The sequence below is a fragment of the Blennius ocellaris genome, assembly GCF_963422515.1.
Source record: "Blennius ocellaris genome assembly, chromosome: 21".
In the NCBI taxonomy this organism is placed as follows: Eukaryota; Metazoa; Chordata; class Actinopteri; order Blenniiformes; family Blenniidae; genus Blennius; species Blennius ocellaris.
Genome location: NC_137670.1, coordinates 2,668,662 through 2,694,555, shown reverse-complemented (window position 1 = coordinate 2,694,555; position 25,894 = coordinate 2,668,662). Strand labels below are relative to the sequence as shown.

At 45.1% G+C, this 25,894-nt stretch overlaps 3 protein-coding genes across 5 annotated transcripts; 1 reads left to right on the top strand and 2 right to left on the bottom strand.

The window, feature by feature from the left end:
* Window positions 1-49: 49 nt before the first annotated feature.
* On the bottom strand, window positions 50-12,691 carry ttll6 (tubulin tyrosine ligase-like family, member 6). The gene is made up of 18 exons (XM_080516982.1): window positions 12,557-12,691; window positions 10,727-10,861; window positions 7,748-7,897; window positions 7,321-7,361; window positions 6,675-6,793; window positions 6,464-6,594; window positions 6,222-6,378; window positions 5,832-5,975; window positions 5,369-5,454; window positions 5,070-5,295; window positions 4,692-4,870; window positions 4,108-4,296; window positions 3,710-3,890; window positions 3,291-3,332; window positions 3,039-3,185; window positions 2,886-2,954; window positions 1,885-2,092; window positions 50-551 (listed from the first exon to the last, which is right to left on the bottom strand). Exons 5-18 carry the CDS (start codon window positions 6,753-6,755, stop codon window positions 304-306), a joined length of 2,088 nt encoding a protein of 695 aa, XP_080373108.1. The 5' UTR covers window positions 6,756-6,793; window positions 7,321-7,361; window positions 7,748-7,897; window positions 10,727-10,861; window positions 12,557-12,691; the 3' UTR covers window positions 50-303.
* Window positions 12,692-14,737: 2,046 nt separating this feature from the next.
* On the top strand, window positions 14,738-21,543 carry calcoco2 (calcium binding and coiled-coil domain 2). Of its 3 annotated transcripts, none has more exons than XM_080517571.1 (15): window positions 14,738-14,843; window positions 15,284-15,460; window positions 15,564-15,666; window positions 16,437-16,597; window positions 17,656-17,781; window positions 17,867-17,992; window positions 18,073-18,159; window positions 18,239-18,336; window positions 18,422-18,491; window positions 18,581-18,742; window positions 18,814-19,002; window positions 19,691-19,807; window positions 19,892-20,036; window positions 20,885-20,913; window positions 21,374-21,543. In XM_080517571.1, exons 2-15 carry the CDS (start codon window positions 15,305-15,307, stop codon window positions 21,533-21,535), a joined length of 1,731 nt encoding a protein of 576 aa, XP_080373697.1. In that variant the 5' UTR covers window positions 14,738-14,843; window positions 15,284-15,304; the 3' UTR covers window positions 21,536-21,543. The 3 variants fall into 3 exon arrangements, with proteins under 3 accessions (XP_080373697.1, XP_080373695.1, XP_080373696.1); XM_080517569.1 differs by having other exon boundaries at window positions 14,766-14,843; window positions 15,300-15,460; XM_080517570.1 differs by having other exon boundaries at window positions 14,789-14,843; window positions 15,281-15,460.
* Window positions 21,544-22,281: 738 nt separating this feature from the next.
* On the bottom strand, window positions 22,282-25,640 carry snf8 (SNF8 subunit of ESCRT-II). The gene is made up of 8 exons (XM_080517576.1): window positions 25,309-25,640; window positions 24,862-24,912; window positions 24,578-24,716; window positions 24,376-24,480; window positions 24,041-24,113; window positions 23,622-23,763; window positions 23,453-23,527; window positions 22,282-22,675 (listed from the first exon to the last, which is right to left on the bottom strand). Exons 1-8 carry the CDS (start codon window positions 25,360-25,362, stop codon window positions 22,538-22,540), a joined length of 777 nt encoding a protein of 258 aa, XP_080373702.1. The 5' UTR covers window positions 25,363-25,640; the 3' UTR covers window positions 22,282-22,537.
* Between the last annotated feature and the right edge of the window lie 254 nt (window positions 25,641-25,894).

Genomic DNA, 25,894 nt, shown 5'->3' with positions numbered 1-25,894 from the left:
TTATGAAGACATTTTTCCTCTCGGTGGAAATGTAAAGAGTTCAGGCGTGTCTGGTGTGGTTTGGCACTCTGACTGAGGAGTGATGCAGAGACTAAGGTGTGTGAGCTCACGGAGGCAGTGGAGACCGAGGAGGAAGTGAAGACGGAGGCGTTGAGAGGGAAACAGTATAAACTGCAGAGAGAGAGAGAGAGAGAGAGAGAGAGAGAGAGAGAGAGAGACAGAGAGAGAGAGAGAGAGAGACCGTCCTGGAAGGTTCGGTGTGTTTCCTGTCCTCAGCTCTGCTCTTCCTGCTCCCGCTGCTCTCTAGAACCTGGACCGGCAGCTCGGTGGCTCTGGGCTCCCCCGGGTCCTGCTGGGAGGCCCCTCCTGGACCCCCTCCGGGACCCCCTCCGGGACCCCCTCCGGGACCCCCGGGCCGGGCCTCCGGAGCAGCGGCGCCCGGGAGGAGATGACGAGGAGGCTCTGCAGGGCCGAGGGGTCGTGGTGGGACGTGTTGGCACAGCGGGGGGCGGCTGTCAGGGCCGGGATGCTGGGACGGGACCGGCTGCTGACTGCACACACACACACACACACACACACACACACACACACACACACACACACACACACACACACACAGTTATTATTGTAAGCAAGTTATACAGTATTATCGAACCACAATTAACCATTAATGCTGCTTTCAAATTCTTCACTAAAATATACTAGAAATGTATTTTAAATGTGCTCGAATCAAATTAGGAAATAACAAATAATGAAAAACTGCATCAGTGTCAGTGACGCTCACTTTGTGTTTCCTGGTAAATCGAAGGAAATCTGAGAATTTCTATTTACATTTTTTAGACAAATGATATTTTCACTTGTTTGTCATGAAGTCATTGACGCCACGCTGTGTTTATCACTTCGTTTTAGTAAATACACCTCCAGCTTCCTGTTCGTGCACCTGACTGATGCTTTTGCTTCAAGATGTGAACAAGAAATGTTGAAAATCGGCACAATAATCAGGAAACTACTGCGAGAAGCAGCATTTCAACGCACAGCAAATAAGACTAAACATCACACTGACCGTTCTGCACCGAACACGTTGTATTCTATCACAGCATCCCTCAGTAATGTGAAGGCAAATTTTAATGCCCATTTAGAGATTTTATTTAATTAAAAATGGTAAAATATGTTGGCTTTTTTTTTGCTCATTTCACAACAAATTTCGCTGTATAATTGTTATGCATATGTCTATAGTTATATCGTTAGATCTTGAAACAGTAAGTATGGAAATAGCCTTCAACTACACTTTCTATTTTCACATTTTTGTGAGAGCCATTTAAAGAGTTTAAACAAAGACGAGGATCAAAGCTCTATACGGTTAAAATACTGTCATATTAAAGTACAATAAATAATAAATAACAATTTCCCAGGCATTTGATGGTGCATAAAGTTAAGTGTTCATTATTTAAACATTAAAAAGGCTCCAATTAAAGTCAGAGAAATGTAAGAAATGCTCCTTGCTCCTTTCTGATGCCTCGGTGGAGAGAAAATTTAAACTTCAGTTGGGATCGTTTGTTATGAAGAATGCTGCAAAGGCCCATTATGTTTTAAAATTGTGTTTTTAAAAGAGTAATTGATACAACTTGTGTTTTAATTCTGTCTAATTTAAGAGTGCAGGCAGTTTTTTTTAAAATGATGAATGTGTTTTGGATGCAGAAATAGATAAATATCTTGCATTAAAGGCCGGTTTACAGCACATGTGTTAAGTTAACCATTGAAAGTTGTGCTTTTAGTTATTTTTGCAAATTTGAGACGACGGCGCCGATTAAAAAGAAATAAATGAAAGTGACGTGAGAAGCGATGCAGAGATGAGGCTCTGCTGGAGGCTGCAGGCTGCGTCACCTGACCAGAGGCTCCTCTGGGAACTGATGCTGCTCTGCATGGCGGCGGCGGCGGCGGCTGTCTGTAGCGTGTCTCTGTGTTCACAGGGTCTATCTGACCAGGGGCTCCGCTGGGCGGCGGCGGCGAACTCGTACTGCAGGCAGACGGACTCGTTGAAGCTCCTCCGGTCGACGGCGGGCCGGAGAGGCGGCGGCCGCCGCTGCTGCTGCTGCAGTGCAGAGAATCATGAAGATTATCCTCTCTAATTCTTCGTCATAACAGTTATTCAGCGCCGCAAACGAGCGGCTGAAACAGCCCGGGTGCTATGGACAGATGAGGAAAGGAAAATGTTTTAACAGGCGGGCCCATTCCCAATCCTCTCCTGACTGCTGTTTATGCCGTTTGTGCCCTCGGACAGCTGCTGCTGCATCTCTGCACCGACACGCGCTTTCAGAGCTGAAAGCGTCGAAAATCGCAGCACTTTTCTGTCTTGGGAAAGAAAATCCAGAGGAAAAAAAAAAAATGTGACGAATCCATCAAATCATCACCCAAACCGAATTAAAAAGCAACAATTTAGAGGCACGTTTCATAAATAATCCCAAATAAATACAGAATTGTTGCTGTTTAAACTGCTAGAAATGTCCCTTTTGTCATATATTGTACTCGTGATCTTTCACAAACCATCGATGATGATGTTGAGATTGAATGAGTCACTTATTTGACTGAATAACAAGAAAAATATCGCATAAAAAAAATAGTGCTTCCAGCTATGCAAAACTGCAGCCAGATGTATTTAAATGTTCTATTTTTTGCATGTAATCGTCAAATAAAATGGTCAAACTCAGAGAATATTGACTTTTCTGATATTTAAATGTAAAATGGATCACAGTAACAATAACGAGGCATATTGTTGTGCGTTTGCCTCTACTTTGAGTGGTTATTAAAAGGGTGGGGCAGCTGACAGGCTTATTTTATTAAATGCATTCAGATGTGGGATTTTTTTGGCAGGACTGGGCGACTACCTGTCTGGAGACGTGCGTCTGCGCCAGCTGCTGTTTGGTCCTCTGAGCAAACTGAGTCAAAGCGTCCAGCTGGAACAGAGAAAGAAACAGGCTGCAGCTTCAGCTGACGTCCCGGCTTCGCACAGCCGGACCAGCCGGAGCTCACTTCTTCACCTTCGGCTGCTGCGGTCGGGGGTGTTTGCCCGGCAGGAGGCTGCAGGCCGCCTCCCGCTCGGCCCCGCCTCCCCGGGTCTGGCCCTGCAGCAGCAGCAGCTGCTTGATGTGATCCACCAGCCCCATGTCCTGCAGCAGCTTCTTCCTCTGGAGCAGAGCGCTGATCTGCTCCTGCTCCTCCATGTCGGAGTCCTTCTCCTCCCCCTCCTCCTCCTCCTCCTCCTCCTCCTCCTCCTCCTCCTCTCCTCGGACTTCTGCAGCCTCTGGACGAGGCCACGCTTTGGACAGAAGCAGCTGCAGAGACACACACACCGACATTTGATTCAATTGGTTTTATGGCCTCCGTGGATGTGCGGCCACTTCCGCATTCGTGATCTATAAGCGGTTAGTGTCAGCGGCTAACCGTGATGACACCGTTTGTTTTTCTCTTTGTGACAGTCAAAGATGAACGAATTCCAAAAATGAGACAAGTCTAATGAAAATGATCTGCATGAATATTGTTCTGCGCGCGTGTGTGTGTGTGTGTGTGTGTGTGTGTGTGTGTGTGTGTGTGTGTGTGTGTGTGTGTGCTGACTGTGAAGGGTCAGCCAGAATATGAGCCATCAATCACTCGGGACAAAGAGCAGAGCAACGCCCTCTTGTGGTCGTCAGAGGACACTGCGTCTCCTCACCGGCTGCGGGTCACAGGGCGGCGCTGCGGCGGCGGCGGCAGTAGTGGCGGCCTGCTGTGTGGACGCCCGCCGGGGTTTGGCCCTCTCCCCCGCCGTCTCCCCCTGCAGGTCCTTCCTGCGGCCCCCCTTCTGGTTCCAGTCGCTCTGCTCCTGCTTGAGACGCAGCTCCTGCAGCTGCTGCCTGGAAACATCAGTAGACGAGACTCCATCGATCTGTTGGGGATGAGGCGGATCTGTACATCAGTACATTTCATTTACAGTTTAAAAAGGCAGCGAAGGCCTGGAGGTTAGAGGAGGAGGCTCGAAATCCCCCCCTGCAGACAGATTCTCACGCTGTGTCATTAAAAAATAAAAGGCTTCAAGCTTCTCGTTAGATTAAAAGTGATGGTCTGTGGTACCGGGCGCACTCCTCTCTGGCTTTGGAGGCGGCCGTCTCCTGGAAGAGCGAGCTGCTGTGCTTGAAGTACTTGTCGTATTTCTCCCCGCCCTCTCGTGGGAAGATCCTCTTGAAGCCCCCGAGGTGTTTGGCCTCGTAGCGCTCCGTCTGCTCCACCGTGGCCGCCTGGCACTGACGCAGCTCCTCCGACCTGCGACACAAGAGATGCGGTGTGACACGGCAGAGGAGTCAAAGTTACTTCAGGGGCAAAACGAGCATAAACGCATGAGAATACTCCCATTTTTTTTAATTGCAAATGGGTGCTAGTACATCCTGAGGGAGCGCACATTTTGACATACCCTTAACAAGTCCTCCAGTAAAAGTGCTCCGTTGTTTTGTATGCAGCTTTTATCATGCACTTTTTTGATTGTAGCTCTGAAGCTAACGCTAATTAGCCCACACCGACAAGGAGCCGCCCTTCCTTTACTGACGCCTTGAGTGCGACGGCGAGTAAACTAAACACACAGTTGAGGTTTTCCTTGTCATTGCTGACTGGACTGTGTGCGTTACAGGAGCCGTGACCTTGGGGGACGGGTGGACCTCTACCTGGCCTCTCTGGAGCGGTTCTGCTGCAGCCGGTCCTTCACCCTTCGTCGCTCCTCCTTGGTGATCTTGCGCCGGTCGCAGGCGCCCAGGTTGATGAGGGCGAGCGTGTCGTACAGCAGCGCGTCCTTCACCTCGCGGTCCAGCTGGGAGTCGGTGGTGAAACTCGGCGAGTGGTTCACCTGAACACGGGAGTGCAGGCTCGGTGAGGCCGTCAAGACTTTCACTTTCAGCTCGTTAAAAAACAACCAGACGGAACTCCGCGGTTCCAGAGGTCACGGGAAGAGGAGTCATTATAACCCAATTGTAAGTGTAATTGTAAATACCACTGTCGATAAAATAGAAACCAGATCATTCAGGTGAGAGGTTCTGTCTCTTCACCTCCAGCAGCCAGGGTCTGAGCCGGTGGTCCAGCAGCACGTCGAAGCCCAGGATCTCGAAGCAGGCGCTGCCGGCGGTGTGGTTGGGGAAACACGTGTGGTAGTTGTGTTTGAGGATGGGGTGAGCGGAGATCAGGGTCTTGATGATCACGTCCTCGATGTCGGTCCACAGCTTCTCCGTGTTGCAGCAGATGGACTCCAGGTGCTTGTTCAGCGTGGACAGCTTCCTGGAGGCGGAAAGACACATTGGCGCCGAGAGCAGGGGCAGCGTGGGGCGCCGCGTGGCACGCAGGAACTCACCGCTTGCTGCCGGTGTCCTCGTCGCGGACGAAGTTCTCGCTGTGCTTGTTGATGGAGTAGTTGGTCAGATGCATGCACTCGTCCTCCTGGCGGCACAGAGACCAGGTTGCCTTGGTTACCGCGCGCTGACGAAAAGGTACGTGACAGAAAAACGAAGACCCACCCCCCCCCTTTACCGGAATAAAAATGAAATAAAACATTACAAACAGTAAACACCCGAACTCAGCCTCTGTGTTTTGTAGTTACAGACGTCACTGACAGGAGACAGAAAGAGAACAACCACATCAGAGGGCAGGCGGGAACTCACAACATCATCAAACACGGCTGTTCGTTAAACAAAAGGAACTGCTGGTGTTCTGGCAAATCAACCGGAAACATCGCCTGGAAACATCATTCTAATGGATGAACGTGTCACGGTGCTACGGAGCCAGTTACATCTGTGCCGCGTCTCACTGTTTCTTACCACGTTGCCGTGCGTTGGTTCGCTGTACTTGGTGGTGCAGAAGCGGGCCAGTCCCTCCTTGAACATGAATATGCTGAAGGGGTCGCAGGACGTCACCAGAACGTAGATACGCAGGTCGAACTTGAAGCCGTCCAAGACGAGAGGCTGAGGGAAATGTGACGATCACACACACTCCTTCACAGTTGATCCACGATGAGCCACTTGTTGAAACATCACTAACTAATAATGCAAGTTCCAATTTAGACTCTTGTGTCGTGATTAACGATTTATATGAAGGACAGGTACAGTTAGAAATGGTCGAATGTGTCATATTTTATGACAGTTTAGGGACACAACGACTATTTAGACGACTTTATCAGTCTTGCACCGACCTTGAAAGTCCAGACTCACCCTGGAGACGTAAACCTGGCAGATCATGTGCTCTCCAGGCTGGATGTCTTTACTGGACCTGGTGAGGAAGATGCCTTTGCCTTGACAGCCGGTGTCTGGCTTACAGATGAACGTCTTGCTCTTCTTGGCCCTGGTGTACGCCTGGAAGTCGCTGTAACTGCAGAGTACAGTCCGGCGTCACGTGAACTGAAGACAGGCAGTGAAAAGGTGGAAGAGGCGAATGCGTGAGAGCGTGAACCGACTCTGCGGGGAGGCACCAGGTCCGGGGGAAGACGCTGTAGTCTTTGGGGAAGAGCTTCAGCATCCGGTTCATGTTTCTCGCGAGAGAATCTTTGCGGCAGATCTCGCTCATCCCCGGGAAATGGTTGATCTTCTGCAAAAGACAAGGTAAGTTTACAACAAAAGCCCTCAACACTCTCACTTCAGTGGTGAGGATAAGACGGTTATAAGTACCTGGTAGCGCTTCATGTCCTTCACACGGTCCAGAGACACGGAGCAGTCGGTCCAGAACAGCGTCCAGTCGTCCCCCTCCATGGCTTCTCGGAGGCCGTATCTGCGAGCAGCTCGCCGCACTGACACAACAACAAACGTCACGTAGTTTGGTTTGCGCGTGGGAAGACCTCAGCGACACAAAAGGCGAGTCAATGGCACTTGGGGGCTTCAAACTGAAAATCCTGCTGGCTCTTTCTCCTGACCTCTGGGACATTTAAAAGTCAATTTTCCTGTGGTGATAATTCAACTCCCAGACAGATTCAACTTGAACCTCTGCTCTCCGTTGAACAGACAGTTAATGTAGAGACGCTTAGTCACCAATTGGCCTCAAACACATGTTTTTTGGACTTTGGGATAAAAGCGAAGTAAAGAGACCATGCAAACACAGAAAGAATCCTTCACCGCTACAGCACTGAGCAAACAGTGGATACACTTCTGAAATCATAAAATTATTACTGTAAGAATCTGTCACATTAACCAACAATTGAAGTGGAAGTGCCGGGCCCTGTGAGTCTCCACATACGTTTGGTACTTTGGCCTTTCCTGTACAATGTCGTTGGACGAAACAGATATAAGCACTAAGTGCGCGTTAATGAACCAAACATACCACTTTCATATTTGCAGTTGGTGAGGTTGATCCACAGTCATCTGAAAGAGAAGACAGACAGAAAGAAGGACAGGAATCTGCTTTGATGGACAATCGTCTGAGCTCTTTTGCTCATCTTCCTCATGATTCCTCACCAGATCGTTGTCACTCGTGATTCTTTGCGAACGACATCCCGGTGACCTGAACTTAAATCTGTAAGACTTTTCTATGCTACCAGAGGCTGATTGAAGCAAAAAAAACATTTGGACTCCTGCGGAACTTAAATACCCCCGAAACCCTATGAGGCGTATCAAGATCAGCCCAGGACCTGCTGGACCGATCATACTATCCCCTGTCTGGTCGGGAAGGGACTCAGGGTCTCTCAGAGTACCTGGAGAAAGTTACAAGGGGACGGGCGATGGACGTAGGAGCTCCAGCGGCAAAGTACCTCTTCTTGTATTTCGTCCTCTTCTTGCCGACGGGCGGCGGCGTGCAGGTGCAGGCCTCGGTGCGGCTCTCCCCCTCGTCCTCCTCGGCCCGCCGCTCGCTTTTAAACGCCCCGTGGTTCCCGTCTGTGCCGTCCACGGTCAGACCCATCCTGGAGGAGCAGAGACCGGCCCGCGAGCTCTCCGTGACAAACACTCATGACGGCGCTTCCACTGTGGCTGCAGTCGTTTCCCCTCATCTACACGTTTCTTATCTCAATGTGTTGCCGGCGGCAGCCTCGCATTGAAATTCAATCAAACAGAACCGAGTACATGCTGTAAGTGCGCGCCGAGAATCATGTTTCCGTTTCCATTTCTCTCATCAGGTGAGTGCACCGGCTGTCAGCGTCCTGTCACACGCCGCCATTTAAGAGTTATTTTGCCAGGACAGACACGGATACGGGGGAATTAATCTTGACGCCACGCAGAGCTGCCAGGACGATCAGGATGACACTCCTTAACTAAAGTGTAGTGCTTTTTATTATGTCGACGAAGACATCACAAGAACAGCATCGGCGAAGTAAACCATAACCTGACACCTATAAACATATCAGTCTATTCATCCCCTACATGATGGTTGTGGTGCCCCATTTCTCAAGAAACTGGGACTGTTGGATTGTTTATCTCTTTAACGCATCCAGGAGGGGGAGGGGGAGGAGAAGCAGCGTCCACTTTCAACCATTTGCCTTCTTGATAAGCGACTCGTTCATCACCGCGTGTTCCGACAGCGGCGCGTCGACGCTAAAAGCACTTCAACACCGGACCAGGCTGGAGTGACGACGAGGCAAACCTTTTTATCACGGAAAGTGCCGATTCTGCAAGTACGACAGAGCGGAGTGTGATTCTGATGGCTCAGTAATTCAAACCAGCTCCTCGGTGTTGTTCGCATATCGAGAAACAGAGCCGGGCACAACCACGCACACACACATTTCTTAATCCAACAAAAAAATGTCCGATCCTAAAGTGTGTTTTGTTTGTCCAAAACACACTTGAGGTTTCCTCACCCAGATTCACAAATTCCCAAAGCTGGACGAAAAGAGTGTGATTCTACAACGTCACGCTTATGGGGACTGAAAACTATGAATCCACGCCGTCTCAGATCCTATCTGGTGTCTTAGAGGGTGAAGGTGAGGTCAAGCTAGTGACAGGGTGGCGTTAAGGAGGGGACGTCCCACGGACACGGCGGGAGGCTGCGGTGCAAGGTGACAGTATTCTGATCCGGTGATCTGGATAATCCTGACCCTGAACTGTGAGCTTCACGCCGGGCCGGGGCGCCTCCGGCGACCCCTGCCCGGATACCGTTACGACCCCTGCGAGGGATTTCGGTGACGCTCTCGCTCGACACGCGACAACAACAGCTGCGTGAGTAAGACCTGGGAATCGGCGCGCAAAGGAAAAACAAAACTCTGCTGGCTTATTGATACTGCATGACAGCTGCTGACATGAATTACTCACTCATTCACAATTAAAAAATTCAAAATGCAAGTTTAAGTTGAACGAACGCCACACGAACTTAAAATATTTGAATGGAAGCTCATCACTTCATGAAATCACAACAACCACATGGCTGAGTGCGACGAGCACGTGAAGCTTTGCAGAATCAACAAACGCACCAAGCTTTAACTAAATATTCAGGGCATGTTGCCCAAACTGAATTTTCTTGGCATATATTAAATCAGCTAATCGGTTTATCTGAAAGTAATTTCAGCTTCATTCGCCCTCATTCAAGTATGAAGACGAGGGTGATTTTTGAAGTGTGTATGAGCGCAGCAGGAACGTCATGCTGCTTTGCTCCGGCAGGTCGTCTCCCGTTCCCACTTCAAGCTCCTCAGTGCAAAACAGTGATCTTAAAAACATGGCACAGAAAACTACAGCTGCTATTTTCAGACACACACCCAAGGAGTCTTTTTTTTGTTGTTATAAATAATTCATTGTATAGTAGGAGATCGCTGCTCAATAATGTATGGCCAATCTTAGAGGAGCCTGAAGTCCATTTAGACGTTATTTGAAAGTAGAAATGTGTGATTTTGGTCCCTTTTGATCCACTTAGTAAGGTGGAGCTTCATAATACCTTTAAGCTCCAGACATTGAACGACACCTGTGGCTTAGATAGATAGATAGATAGATAGATAGATAGATAGATAGATAGAGTGAGAGAGAGAGAGAGAGAGAGAGAGAGAGAGATAGATAGAGAGTGAGAGAGAGAGAGAGAGAGATAGATAGATAGATGCATAGATGGATGGATGGATGGATAGAAAGATAGATAGATAGATAGATAGATAGATAGATAGATAGATAGATAGATAGAGAGAGATAGATAGATAGATAGATAGATGCATAGATGGATAGATAGATAGATAGATAGATAGATAGATAGATAGATAGATAGATAGATAGATAGATAGAGAGAGAGAGAGAGAGAGAGAGAGAGATAGATAGATAGATGCATAGATGGATAGATAGATAGATAGATAGATAGATAGATAGATAGATAGATAGATAGATAGATAGATAGATAGATAGAGAGAGATAGATAGATAGATAGATGCATAGATGGATGGATGGATAGATAGATAGATAGAGAGATAGAGAGAGAGAGAGAGAGAGATAGATAGATAGATGCATAGATGGATGGATAGATAGATAGATAGATAGATAGATAGATAGATAGATAGATAGATAGATAGATAGATAGATAGATAGATAGATAGATAGATAGATAGATAGATAGATAGATGCACCACTAATAATTAACAGATAAAAAGGCTAAAATGATTCAAAATTATTACCACAAATATCTTAAGAGCGTTATGCAATATTTATACAACAAACTACTTTTTGAAACAACAACAGAAACACACATTTCCCCTGAAAGAATCCTTAATTTTGTGATTTCCAAAGCAGGCTCCCAAGCTGCTTCATACTGGAGAGGTTCCTCTTACCTGCAGCCTCACATCGGAGGACGAGACGCCGCCGGGCGTCTTTGAAGGGAAGACTTTTCTCTCAGGAGCCGCTTGAGACGCTCACACACTCCTCAGCTGAGAGTCCAGCTGGACACATCTCAGAACCACCGGAGCCTGAAAAAACACACACACACACACACACACACACAGCAGATTTGTATCATCAGAAGGAGGCCTCACTTCAGATTGACTTACACACTCAGGCAGTGGATCTGGTGACCAGGTAGAAAACGTTGGGGACCGACACCCGATCGCCCTCGACATGATGGGAGGGAAAAAAACGAGTGGCGGAGCTCAGCAGGGAGCCGGCGGAGAAGTGGAGAGGGATAATCCCTGATATTTGTTCACTGAAATAAGAGGAATGCTTTTTTTTTTTAAGCGCCTCAAGTTGTCAGAGTGAAATCTGTGCTGAAAGGCCCTGCCATTGTGTGTGTGTGTGCGTGTGTGTGTGTGTGTGTGTGTGGGGGGGGGGGGGGGGGGGGGGGGGGGGGGGGGGGGGGGGGGTGTTTGAAAGAGCAAGTAGAAATCACAAGCTTCACTTCTGCCATCTTTTCATTTTTGAGATAAATTCCAGGTAGAAATAAATATGTGGATGATTAAAAAAACAACAAAAAAAAAAAACATATTTAAAACCGTCACCTTGGGAAGAAGTTTTGAAATGATCCCAGAAGTGGGTCTTTAAAAAAAATGAGAGATTTCACCGGCCCGATGCAGAAACACCTTATTTTCCACCTTATATTGGCATAAATGACAATATGTCCTTGGTTTTCTTTGATACATTAACAGTAGAAAACGTGCCCGTAACAGCAGATGTACAAGAATGAAATTCGAAAATAAATTCAATTGATTGGTTCAGGACTGTAATGTCTAAACTGGGAAATGGGACAATTAGCACAACTCCTCGCTGCATAGATGTGTTGTTTCCTGTTGTCAGGGCTCCTCTCCACTCACTTTTCATTGTGCATTAATGCAAAGGAGGAAAGACGCCCTGTCAGACTGTAAACATGAGGACAAAGTAGATTAAATTTCCCAGTCGCCATGGATCCCCACTGGATTCCAAGTGATGAGAACAAGCAGACATTGATGAGGAGGTGAGAGAACAGGCTTGGAGGCCCCAGCTGACGCCTCGATTAATCAATCAATCCCCCTTAATTAATCATCATTGGACATCTTACACTCCTCCACGCTCGCTTATACACGTCTCGGCTTTGTTATGATCCTTTAAAGATCAACTGCCGACCGCCGCATGGCTGCTGAGCTGATGGTTCATGACCGTGTGTGTGTGTGTGTGTGTGTGTGTGTGTGTGTGTGTGTGTGTGTGTGTGTGTGCGTGTGTGTGTGTGTTACATGAGCGCTCTCAATTACAGTGCAGGGTGATTATAATTTAAAGTGGTAATGGTGTGTTTCTACTGAGTGATATTAAACCAGGGGCCGCATCAGTCAACTGGAAAGGCAACAACATAGTTTGTCCTTTGGTTTTAGAGGAAGTGTTGTAAACATGAACACACAATAACTACTGGCTGGATATTAAACTGTATTTAATGTAAACAAGAAGAGAAATATGATCAGATGTCCATGCTGGTCATTAGAAAGTTATCGTGTCAAAGAGCCTTGTGTGGAAGGTTATTTGAGGCGTTTATGTGTTTGTCAATGAAATGTTATTTCTGTAACACCAAATACAACACAGGCATTTCAAATTGATTTTAGAAAAAAATAAAAGTGTGGCATTTTGTTTTTGCACTGTGACATATTTTTTCCCTCTTTCTTGTAATATATTTTGTCTTTGTTAAAATCACAAACATGTTTTACCTTTTCAACTCTCAGTATGAAGCAACACCTTCAACCGCAGCCCAAGAAAATCCCAGAGGAGATTTTGTGTGACTGCCTCTCACTGCTTGCATCTTTATGGAAACAGAAGCTGATCTCCTTTATCTCCCATTCTCCTCTTCTTCTTCTTCTTCTTCTTCTTCTTCTTCTTCTTCTTCTTCTTCTTCTTCTTCTTCTTCTTCTTCTTCTTCTTCTTCTTCTTCTTCTTCTTCTTCTTCTTCTTCTTCTTCTTCTTCTTCTTCTTCTTCTTCTTCTTCTTCTTCTTCTTCTTCTTCTTCTTCTTCTTCACTTAACGTTCAACGGAAGTTCGCGTGCGTAAAGATGCACTACCGCCACCTGCTGGTTCTAGCTCGTTCATGCATCCCCAACGTTCAGAAAGAAAGAAAGAAAGAAAGAAAGAAAGACAGAGAGAAAGAAAGAAAGAAAGAAAGAAAAGAAAGAAAGAAAGAAATAAAGGAAGGAGGAAAGGAAGGAAAAAAGAAATCATCTCAATATTAAACTAAAAACCGTGGATTATGTGAGACTTTGTTAGTAAAATCAGACACAAACTGCAAATGTGGCACAGAAATTCTTCTTTAGACAGAAACTAGTTTGGCGGTTTAAGTTGCTCGGTGTCCTGATGAACAAACAAATATAGGCAAAAAAAAAGAAGAAGAAAAAAAAAACACGTAAACAACCCGCTTATATGCGTCGACCTGTTGCCATGGTAACGGAATGCCCAGGTTTTATTGTGGTACGCGCTCATGGCCACTCACTTTAACGTTAAATACGACCTCCATGACGGCGTTTATTATTAGTATTATTATTATTCATGTATGTATTTACCGTTAAGAGGGACGACGTGGCGTGTCCTCGTGTTCCCGGTGAGGAAGACGGAGTTTGTGTCGACGTGACGGCTCGACGCTCCGAGCAGCAGGAAACATGAATGAACGACACACACACACACACACACACACACACACACACACACACACACACACACACACACACACACACACACACACACACACACACACACACACACACACTCACAGGCCGGAAGGGTGGGAATGCTCGTCTCTGATTGGTTGCTGATAGAAATGTAGTAATAGATACTTAAAACAGGTGTTTTGTTCATTAAAGTAATGGATATTACTCATAAACTCACTATTTCTGTATCTGTGCTGTGATTGTTATTTTTATTTCCTTACTCATGCCAGGGAATTTCAAACACCCAATATATCTCGGCTCATCTGTTGCAGACATCACAACATTGTGGAAAAGTACGACTCAAACTTTTGTAGGGATTATTACAAACTGAACAAAGTTTTAAAAAAAATGGTCAGATGTATGTTTTCTAAAAATATTGCACTTTTGAACACGTGTATATACATTTTTTTTTTTACAAGTGATATCTAGGAGCATTGATTTAATTATAAAAGTGTAAAAAGTCAGTAGCCTACACTTTATTGAAGTGCTTGCTCATAAGGAAATCTCATTAAAACTGCGTAAAACAGATTTTTTTCTATTTCCCCAGAGCTTTTCCTGTTTTTTTTATTTATTCTCATGACAGCTAATGCCAAGTGCATGTGTGTAGTAATATGTGTGTGCGTACGTTTACCACCAAGTTCAGGTTATTAGATGAACTTCGTGCCCATTAGTGCCCATTACATTATATATTATTTGTTACTATTCAGGGTGGTTTGCCATGTTTCAAAGAACTGACAAAGTAAATGTATTTAAAAGTAACTTGTATACTGAGTAACAGCAGGACAATGAATGAGTTCCTCCACTGCAAACAGTTTGTCTCCCTCTTGTGTTTCTATCTCGCACTGTGCAGGCTGTTTTAAAGACTTCGTTTCCCACGATGCAGCTGCAATATCTCGACCATGCGTTCATGAACGATTGTAAACAGTGGATGTAATTGGTACACAAGTCAAAAATATCTAATTTGAAGTCTAATTTAGTTGTAATTTAGTTGTGATGAATATTGCCAGTTTTCTCTTTGGAGAATTTGTTTGGTATTTTAAATCTAAATGGACTCAAAATGGCTCTAAACAGTGCAAAGAATGTTTTTACTGAATTAAAATGGAAGATAGTTATTTATAAAAAAAAAAAAAAAAAAAAAAAAACGGCCTAAGTGTGTCATTCGTGGTTCACGTGAAGTCTCGTGTTGTGTTTACACGGACGGAATACAAATGTCCGAGGCGCACCTGAAGGCGTCACAGCGCGTGAAAGTGGAAGACGGTGGTGCGCGAGGAGCGGAGCTGCGACGTTTCTCTGATAATCTGTGAGTCAAAACTGAATATTGCGAGATTTAATCCGAGTTTCTTCCTCCCAGAAGAATCCTTCTTGTTCTGACGGGATTGTTTTGTACCGCTGTGATTTCATTACATAATGCTTCGGGTGCGGTCTTTTGACTCTTACTTTCGCTTTCTTTATTTCATTATTTACAAAGTTTTCTGATCTTCAAAACGTGGTTTTTTTTTTTACAGGATAATAAGTATAATTTAGGACGTTTGATAGTATAAACAGGGAGTGTGAAGTGACAGGAGGTAATTGTTGAGCGATAACAGAAGTGAAAGCAAAGTGCGCAGAAACTGGCGCAGACGGACCAAACAAAAAAAAACAAAACAAAAAAAACAAAAACAACCAGAGAAAGTAGAGAAGCTTCTGCGAAAACTCCAACTGGTGCTGCTGCCGTAACTTCGTGGCACCTGTTGACAGCAGTGTCGTCTGATCGCAGCGGCCATGGAGGGTCCTGCGGAGGCTGCGGCTCCGTCCTTCTCCCAGGTGACGTTCATCGACACCCCCCACTCCTACCCCCCCGCCGCCCCCATCACCTGCACCTACACCCTCTGCGACACCGTCCAGCCCCACTCCCGGGACTGGGTGGGCATCTTCAAGGTGAGAGGGGGGACACGAGGAGAAGCTTTTTTGTTGTTGTTGTTTTTGTTTTTTTAGACATTTTTGACAAGAGCATCTCTTGAGATTTATTTTTTTTCCGCAGGTCGGGTGGAGCTCGACGAAGGATTATCATACCTTTGTGTGGGTGGAGCAGATTCAGGATGTGGATGGACAACAAGCAGTGACCGGACAACTTGTGTTCAAGGGTTAGATGAAGTTTTACTGCAAAAGTGAAAGTGTTTGTCTTAATGCCAGTTAAGAAAAAAATAAAAAACAAATCCAAGCTGGAAATCAAGTTCAGTCAGACAAAATTAAAAACACTCAAAGTAGAGATGCCAGACAATTTTCTTTAAGTACAGTGAAGTGTTTGTTATGTCCCATTAAAATACCCCCCACAAGTGAGAATGTCAGATTGTCTATACTTCTATACTATACTATAATTTTATCTAAAATTTAGAAGAAAAAAAAGACTTATAACTTCTTTACAGTTTACATTTAGGCCTCGTGAAAATAGCAAGCGTTTTACTGCAAAAACTCAACCTCATTCGCCTCAACTTAATTGTTTGCGCTACAGTTTGCTTATAATTGGCCAATTGGGGTAAATATTAGAAAATAATCAGTCAAATTAAATCATGATCATGTTATACATTTCACTGATTAATCTAATTCTCACACTCTAATTGACCATTTAAGCAAATTACTATGCTGTAATGTCCCAATCCAGATTAGAATTATACTAATTGACCTTAACTTTAAAGTAAAACAAAGGTTATTAATATTTTTGATGGCAAACCTGCAGATAGTGTGACTCACTGTTGACTTTACTGCACAAAGGATTTAATAAATTCCCACACTAGCAGGCCCAGCGATTTCATTGCAAGCCATTCAAATTCAGGGTGTTCCCTCTCGATGACACGTTACGTAAGTGACAGTGTGATGATCCAGTGGAGGAGTAATGGAACGTGTGTGTCACCAGAGTACTACCTGCCCAAGGACGACGTGGACTTCTACCAGTTCTGTTACGTGGACAACGGCGGGCAGGTGAGAGGAGCCAGCACGCCGTTCTGCTTCAGGAACCCAGTGGAGCCGAGCGGCGACAGCAGCCCCGATGACGACCTACTGGTCATCACCACACAGGTAACCAACGGCAACAACAACAACTAACAACAACAAAGCTTTTCCACCTCTTTGTGTTGTTATGAGCCACTTTACAGTCATTCTGTGGCTCTTTGTGGACATTTTTTGTCATTATTTTCAGTTTTTTTTCTTTTTGTTGTCATTCTATGTATCTTTATGTTACCTCTGCATTATTTTTGGTGTCTTATTGGTCATTTTGCATATTTTCATGTGGTTCTATTGGTGTTTTTTCATGTTTTTGTGCCTCCTTTAGCTTGTTTTCCCCCTTTTTGTAGTTTTCTTGTCCTTGAGATACATATTTTTGTTAATTTTGTGTTTCTTGTGGTCATTTCGTATTTGAGTGGTTTGGTTTAGCCTCTTTTTGCTTATTTTTTTTTGTTTTCTGTGGTTAGGTCGTATTTCTGAAAGAATAGTTTGTCTTTATGTGCCGACTTTATCTGTTTTCAGTTGTTTTGTGATCTTATTCTTGAATATTTTTTTTTATTTCACACTTCCCTGTGGTCATGTATTATCTTGTGTTAATTTTTCTCTGTAGAAGACTTTTATACCTTTTGTTTCCTTGATTCCCCTTCGTGGTCGTTTAGAATCTCTCAGTGATGATTTATCATATTTCACTGCTGATTTTTTTTTGCCCTTTCTTTGTAATATTTTTATCTCTTTGCTGCCGTTTCCCCACATTTATTTTCATCATTTTCTGCCTCTTTTGAGTTTCATCACTGAAAGATCATTTGGTTTTTATGGAGTCATTTTGTATGTCGTTTTAATCATTCTGTTGTCATATTCCCCTTTTAATTGTGTTAATCTTCTGCTTCTCGAGAGTCATTTTTGGATGTTTTTGTGGAAGACATGCCGTTCTTTTGTGTTGGTTTGACCACTTAATAAGCCGCACTCGTAAATCAAGGCCTGTCATGATATACCGTCGAGTCGGAATGAAAGTTGAAGCTTGACTCGGATTGATTCTGATGACATTGCACATCCATGTACGGCGTGTTTGTTCCACCCCAGATGCAGAGTAAACAGAGCCTGTTTGTTGACTCTGTGTGCTTTATTGACCTCAGGAGCAGGTGGAGCAGAGCGTGCGCGAAAAAGCTGAACTTCAGAGCGGGCTGGATCGGATGAGCGCTGAGAACAGGACGTTACAGAGTGACCTGCAGGAGGAGCAGCGACAGACCTGCGCCCTGAAGGTAGAGAGAGAGAGAGAGAGAGAGAGAGAGAGAGATAAGCTGTGAGAGAGAGAATGAACTTTGACCCCGTGGTTTACCTGTGCAGGAGGAGATTGAAAAGAAAGATAAGGAGATGAGCGAAGTGGTGAAAGAACTGCATCAGGCCAGGGGGGATGTGAAAAACGTGGAGAGCGCCTTGCAGCAGCAGAGGCTAGAAAACGACCGCTTAAAGGTTTGTCCTCACTTCGCGCCGTAACGTCTGAGCCCGGCGCCGCTTCGTTGGTGTGGAAACTTGACCGCTGCCTCTGTTAGGACGAGATGGTCCAGCAGAGGAGTCACGCTGAGCAGCAACAACGGAATCGAAGCGTCACGACGGACGACTCCTCCAGACAGAGAGAGGTGAAGACGTCCTCGTCTCCTCATCAGAAGCTCCTCGTCTCCAACGTCATCTCACCCCCCTTTGTCCCTCTGTCCTCAGGACAAGTATAGCCGAGCGGTGATGAAGGTCAACCAGCAGAAGGAAGAACTGGCGGTCCTCAGGGAGACGGTTGACCTGCAGGGCGAGGAGATCGCCACGTGAGACTTCTGTCAATTCTTCTAAAGCGTCGACTCTTTTAATAAAAGCTGCTCTGTTGACACCAGTTTGACCTCCGTGTGCCAGGCTGAACGCTAAAGTGCGAGAAGTCCAACGGGAACTGTCCAAGGCGGTGGACGGCAGCCAGCTGCTCCAGGTAAGACCCCGCTTTGTCAAAGTTCACGGCAGGAAGCTGGAGCGCAGGGAGTCGTGGATCCCTCAGCTCGGTGCGTCAACCCTTGACAGGTCGACCTTCAGAGCAGCGAGAAGGTCAAAGAGAGGCTGAGCGCCGAGCTGCAGAGTGTCACCCGGAGCCGAGAGGAACTGGAGAGGAAGAACCGGGAGTTGTCCAGCTTGCTGGCGGAGGCCGGGACGGGGCGGCGGAGCTCCCCCGACGAGGACCTGAAGGTGGGGAACCGGGCCGGGCCGTCCAGGTCGGTGAAACGAGACCTCCGTCCTGACCGTGCTTCCCTCCCCAGGACCGATGCGAGACTCTCGCCAGGCAGCTGGACGAAACGAGGGCGAAGCTGGAGGTTGAGAGGGAGGAGGCGAAGCACGCCAGGAGGAAGGCCACGTGTCTGGAGAGGGAGTTTCAACAAGTCAGCGAGCAGCTGGAGAAAGTGGTCAGGACCTACGAGGCGGAGCAGCGGAAGAGCGGCAAATACGAGGTGAACCGGAGCATCCGGGTCAATCTGGAGTCACGTCGGATTGCAAGGAAACCCGTTGACGCCTCGTTGATGCTGGACCAGCAACACGAAAGATGCCCGGCTTTAATTAACACCAAGATTAACCTGTATCCAGTAATGGATTAGCATTAATGTCCAAATATGAAGGCTGGCGTCTTTCTCTAAAAGCTCTCGGCATGTTGGTGATTTATTTGTTGTTCAGCTAACATCCAGATTATAGAGCATCTTCCTCCTCTAACGTTCAGATTATAGAGCATCTTCCTCCTCTAACATCCAGATTATAGAGCATATTCCTCCTCTAATATCCAGATTATAGAGCATCTTCCTCTTCTAACATCCAGATTATAGAGCATTTTCCGCTAACATCCAGATTATAGAGCACCTTCCTCCTCTAACATCCAGATTATAGAGCATCTTCCTGTAACATCCAGATTATAGAGCATCTTCCTCCTCTAGCACCCAGATTATAGAGCTTCTTCCTCCTCTAACATCCAGATTATAGAGCATCTTCCTGTAACATCCAGATTATTGAGCATCTTCCTCCTCTAACCTGTCGCAGGGAAAACCTTTTAAACAAACCACATTTTTAAAGCTCCGTCCTTATTTGGCTGAATAATCATGCGTGAGTGTCGTTTTGCATCGTTTATGTTAAAACCGCACGAAATTTCAGATGCAAATCAAAGAAACCTTCGGCCTGATGGCCGACAAGGACACCGTCATGGAGGAGAAGGACCTGACCCTGCTGCTGGAGAGACGGGAGAAGGACGAGCTCAGCAGGGACAACGAGGTGCTCGACCACAAACGGCGTCGTTTAGTCAGAAACAGCCGAGCTCGCCGTCGTCGTCTGAACCGCGTTTTCCTTCCCCGGCAGACCCTCAGGAGGGAAATCGAGGATTTGCGTCGAAGCTACGCGGAACTGCACAGGGTTTGCGCCGACGCCGGCGCTGCAGCCGAGGACCATCCCGCCGGCCCACCGCAGAGCGCAGGACAGGACGAGACCCTGCACGAAACCACGGGTGAGAAACCGCCTCCTGGACAGCCGCCATTTTTAATCTCAAATCAGTGTTTGACTTTGAAAGCCATCTCTCAGAGCGTGGAATGTAGAATTCCAGAGGAGACATTGGCCTTGTTGATGTTGATGAATCTACTTGAACTGCTCCTGTGCGTCGTTTTTTTAGTCAGAAGGCCACAAGGTCAAACATCTGAAGTGTTCTACAGATCGGCGGCTGCTGATAATGGAGATAAACTTTTAGGCGGCAAATGCAGGGAAGTTATATCATTGTCAATAAAAAGCAGGGTTTTTTTTTTAGTTATTGCTTCACCCATTAACATGACAAAATATTATATTTTAACTGTAATAATGCTATGTTGTATTTTATGATTTAAATGACTGAAATTATAAAGAATAAATATCAGAGAAGTTTGGATATATTTCAATTTATCCAATGTGTGGTAATAAATCAAAAATATATGAAGTGTCGGAATTGAATTATGAGCTGCACAACTTTATTTTTAAAATGTTTCCCTGAAGAAGACAAAGCTGATGTAAAGTTTGGAAACACTCCTTCTTTTTTTTTTTTTTTTAGGTTTTATTGGTTCCTATAAGTGTTTCCACTTCACAACGTTTCCTTCTTCGGCCTCTGGTCCACAGACACAAACAAATCTAATCTCTTTTCTACTTCCCAGACAACACTCAGCATCCACCCATTACTAATATCAGTGTAAAATAAGTAAAGTAGAAATAATAGAGGACGTCAAGAAGGAACTGGATTTGTTGTTCTTTAAGGAAATGTTTTATTCCAATGAGGAAACAAACAATCAATCACGTGACTATTAGATGCTCATGGATATTTCTTCCTTGCAGGTAACATTGTGGAGCCGCCGGTGGAGGAGGTAAGCTGAATTCATTGGTACAGAGACAAGAGTTAGAGGGTAATATAATCGCTGTATAATCACCGATGTGGTTTTTTATCCCAAAACTGTAAATTAATGGACAAATGAATATGTGACACTGTGACCATCGCATAGAAAATGCTTTAAGCTGCACTGGACCTCCGGAAAGCCAAACGAAAATAGTTTCCAGCCGACGCAAATGCAATGCAAACTATTTTATTACACTTCATAGAAGTGCGTCTTTAAAAAGATTATAGTCGACTGGCTGCAGATTCAGTTCATCTGTCGCTTTCTCATCAGTGAGAAGAACATCCGTCCACACCGAAGCCACTCGTCTGTTTACCGTTTTATTTTAGAAGCGGACTTAAAACATAATCCGCAGCCTATTTTGTTACGGGTTCTGATGCTGCCCGTCCCCCCCCTTTCTATTTCTGTTCCCCCCCCCCCCCCCACCTGGCAGTCGCTGATGTGTCATCTGTGCTTCGAGAGCTTCCCCGGCATCACCCCGGACGAACTGGAGCTGCACCAGCAGAGCCACCGCGTCTGCCCCTTCTGCTCCGTCGTCTGCGACGCCGTGGAGCAGGCGGAGTTCGAAGACCACGTCTACGGCCACCAGCTGTGAGGGCGGTGCGGGGGGGGGGGGGAAGAGTGGCGTCGGGGTGGGGGGGCGGGCGAGTGGCGGCGGGATGCAACACGTCCCGTCACACGTCGAGCGCCGATTTACAGATCGTTTGGTTTTTCCAAACCGTGATTTCATCTGTTTGAAGATTGAGAACTTAATGGGAGAATTATTATTTAACTATTAACCCTTTATTATGTACTTATTGAAATATATAAAGTTTAATTGAAGAATGATGCAAGTTTTTAACTTGATTTTTTCAAATCGGTGAAGTATAAATGGACGACAGTCACACTTTATATTCATAATTTACAGCTTAACAAATGTCACTGGGATATGTAATGAGTGGAATTCTGATTAATGTATCTTAGTCCAGAAGTGCTTCTTTAATTTGCACAATCTTGTAACAATGATAAGTATTTGTTTTCATAAAGTTTGTACATCAGATTCACTTCCTGTCACAAGTGGAATTTGAACCTGGGTACCAAACGGTGAGGGTCAAGATTTAACCACAACAAGCTCAGGTCAATTAATTTAAAACCTCTAAACAGTGTTAAAACACCAAATAATGTCTTTGTTCCTTGACGGTTCTTCTTTTAAGAGACGAACTTTGACACGCGGCCGTCGACTCAATAAAACCTCCTGAAATTCGATGCTTCGAAATGTTATGTTGGATGAGCGGTGTGACGGGAGAATCTGTTTCAGTATGTTTAAATGCTTCTGTGGAAAAATAAAAACTCAAATCACTCTGAGGAGACTTTTATTTACAAAGAGAAAGTTTGTACATGAAAAGGTTTCGTTTGTTTTGCACAGCGAGTCGTGTTCGACGACCCCCGTCGTAAAAGAAGGGAACTCGTTTGCCCTCAAGTCCAAGAAGGGGGGAAAAAAAAAAGAAAAAAGAAACAGATCTCAGAGGAGACTTTGAAACGCCGGCCAAATCCATCACATGAGCCCCTCTCGCGTCGGGCACATTCTGTTTACCAGAGCGTCTCCGGCTGCTTGCCCTCATGGCGTCATCTGATTGGCCTCCTCGGGCGTGACGTCGCGGGACGTCAACTCGGAGAAGAGCGCCGGCAGCCAGTACTGCGCCTCGCCGGCCGCCTGAGAGTCCAGCCAGGCCAGACCTTCCTTCAGCAGGTGATCCTGCAGAGAGCAAGATGGCGTTTCTTATCTCGTCAGCTGTGGGGGAACAAATCAACCCACAGGCAAAAAAACAACTCCGACCACATACTGGTCCAAAATACGTCTGAAATGTCTCAAACATGTCCAAAGATACTCTCGAGCAGTGTTTTTCAACCACTGTGCCGCGGCACACTGGTGTTTCTGTGAGATATATTCAGGTGTGAAGTGGGAAATTATCCAATTTCACATTTTTTTCTAAAAAAAACATTTGCTTTTACAGCCGACAAGTTGCAGAGTAATCATGTATTACTGATTACTCTTCGCCAATAGATGGCAGCACAGAACTTTGCCGTTGAAATCAAAACTGACAGACGTCACGTCTGGTTAATCTCCACCTCCTGCTACCATCTTGTATCAAAGTACTGTGTCAGTGACAGTGATGGAGAAGTTTTTGAAAAGGAAGAATGTGAACCAGGATCTCAGCTCTTCATCCATCAGGTCCAGGTTTCACACTGAGGGAGTCACAATTAAAAAAAGTACTTTGTTTCTGTATTTATTTGATTCCTGTCGATAAAACTTCAATGAGAATGACTTTATATTGTTAATAGAGGCTACAGAGTTTAAAATTTGACCATTGTCGGGTGGTGCTGTGCCTCCAGATTTTTCCAAAGAAAAAAGTGTGTCTTGGCTCAAAAAAGGTTGAAAAACACTGGTCTAGAGATCTGTGAGACATGAGCATCAAATGTGTTTGAATAAAGTATTTCCGAAACCAGTTAATCCGTAATACGCCGCTCCTACCAGGACGTGACACGCTCGCTCCTTCTCCCACTTCAGACTCTCCTTAATCTCGCTCACGGTGACGAAACCCTTTTTCTGGAAACGACACAAGCAAAAAAAAAAAAAAAAAATGAACCACAATCTCACTTTTTAAATCTTCAGTTTGAGTCCAAAAAGCTTTTAGATTTACCTCCGCCAGCTGCAGGACCACGGTGTGATCCATGTTGAGCTCGGCTGGGACCGACTGGACCAGGTACGACCCCCCGACGGGAATCATGCCGAAGCCGTTCCCCATCACCTTCAGCTTCTTGATGGCTCGCACCAAATCGTCCCTGGAGGGGGAAGAGTTAAACCGCCGTGTTTGGTAACTTCAACGCATCTTCCTGGACCTTTTAAAGACTTCCAGTTAATCCCACGATGCACAAGCTCGCTGCTGACTGATCGGTTCTTCATATATTCTACAATAATAAGGTAAATTAACGTCAACGCAAAAGTGTTTGAATCAGCGTCATACACCTGTTGTACTGAAAAGATCAATATATCAACAGTATTAACTGTCGGTCCTGATCGGTGTTACTATAACACACATTTTCTATGAATGATACTTACTGGCTGACATCCTGAGCGTATTTGCCGCGTCCCTTCAGAACCCTCTGATGGAGTTCATCCAAAGTGATGAGACCTGAACCCAGACACACATTTCGGGGAGTTCAAAGATCGAAACATGCTGTTCATAAACTGAAGTGGAGAGGAGAAGCCACTTGACATGAGGTAAAAAAAAAAAAAAAAAATATATATATATATGATTCGGTGGCGCCACCTGGTGTTTCATGAAAGAAATGAACATTTTAATTTGCCAAAAGATGATGACATCTCAGGCCAACAAGTCGACATAACCAGACTCCTTTTTTTTTTTTTTAATCTGTCGGGGTTTCGTCACCAACCTCCATTTCTGTGTTTCAGGGCGAGACAAACTTCGATGATCTGCACTCCGAGCTCGTAGTAGAAATCACCAACGCCGAGCATCTCAGACCAAAATCCTTTTCCAGCTGTGCAACAAAAACAAAAAAAGAGGATTTTTTTTTAGCATGTTTTACTTTGAGCAGGTCAGTGATCAGAATTCACTGAGATGAGAGTGTTTCTCACAGGCGAGCGGGTCGACGCCGATGGTGGCACACATTTCCTGAAACTGAACTCTGAACTGAGAGCTTTTACGGATCTCTTGTTTGTGCTTGCTGGCAAACTCCTCCAGGTGGGACTTGAAGGTTTCCAGCTGCTTTGACATCTGCCAGAATAAAAAGAAATGGCTCAGAGAATCATCTGATGCTTTATTTATCCGTGACTCTCACTCACGGATCAATATATTCAATCCATCAAAAATCTGGTTTTCATTCATGACGATACCAAAGCAGTAAAGTGAAACAACTCACCTGGACAATTTGATCCTCTGCCAGAACATTCCCTCGTTCTTTATATTTGGCCTGAATAGCAAATAAAGTTGCAGGTGAGATTTCTCAAGGTGTATTAGACCATTTTTAAAACACAGTACGTTCATTTATTTGCAGCTTCATTTTGAGTATTTACCAGAATATCTCGTGCAACACATAACTAAACACAATGCGCAAATAATGGATCCGTTATTTGCGCAAAGATCCGTCGATCAATCTGCGCATAAATTGTCATGGAATGGTCGCAATCTATCGATCTTGCGAATTTTAATTTTACTGGTTCACAGAGCATAATCTAACATCACAGCCAACAAATACAAGTAGATATATAGAAAACTTCAGTAATTTAAATTATATTTTTAGATGCAGTTTAAGACATTTTCTTAGATAAATAAATCATTTTAAAGAGCCGCAGAAAGCAGAAATTACCTCTGCCAGCTTCTTTTTGGCGATAGCCCCCGCTCCGACTCCTCTGCGATGCATTTTACTGATGTTTGGTCGAAAACGCCAAAAGAAAACCCCAGAAATTTTTTGAAAAAAATCTAACTAAAATATTAAAAAATATGTCGTTGTTTACAGAAGCAGTTCGCTTCAAGCGCCCTTCGTATCCAATTCTCGCAGATTTCACCTCACTCCGCACCTCGCCGATGATCCTAGTTTGAATAAAGATAATCCACTACTTTAATAAGCTCATTTTGACGCGATATTCTGAGTTTTGTCCAGTTTTACGCTCATTTTAGTTCGGCTGCTTCCATTTTGACGATCAGGAAGTGAACTGTCACACTGTGTGTTTCGCAGCGCCCCGTCGCGGCCTGGAGCAGAACTGCAACTACACTCAACCCTCAGCCTGACATGTCTCGTGACGTTTCGAGATTACATTTTGATGGAATTTTAAACAGATATATCAAATAAAGCATTTTTTAAGGTCAGATCAATTGTCAACTTTTCAAAAATAACCACCAATGCAAGTCTACCAAAACAAATCATGACTGAATTTGCATTCAAAATACATGTT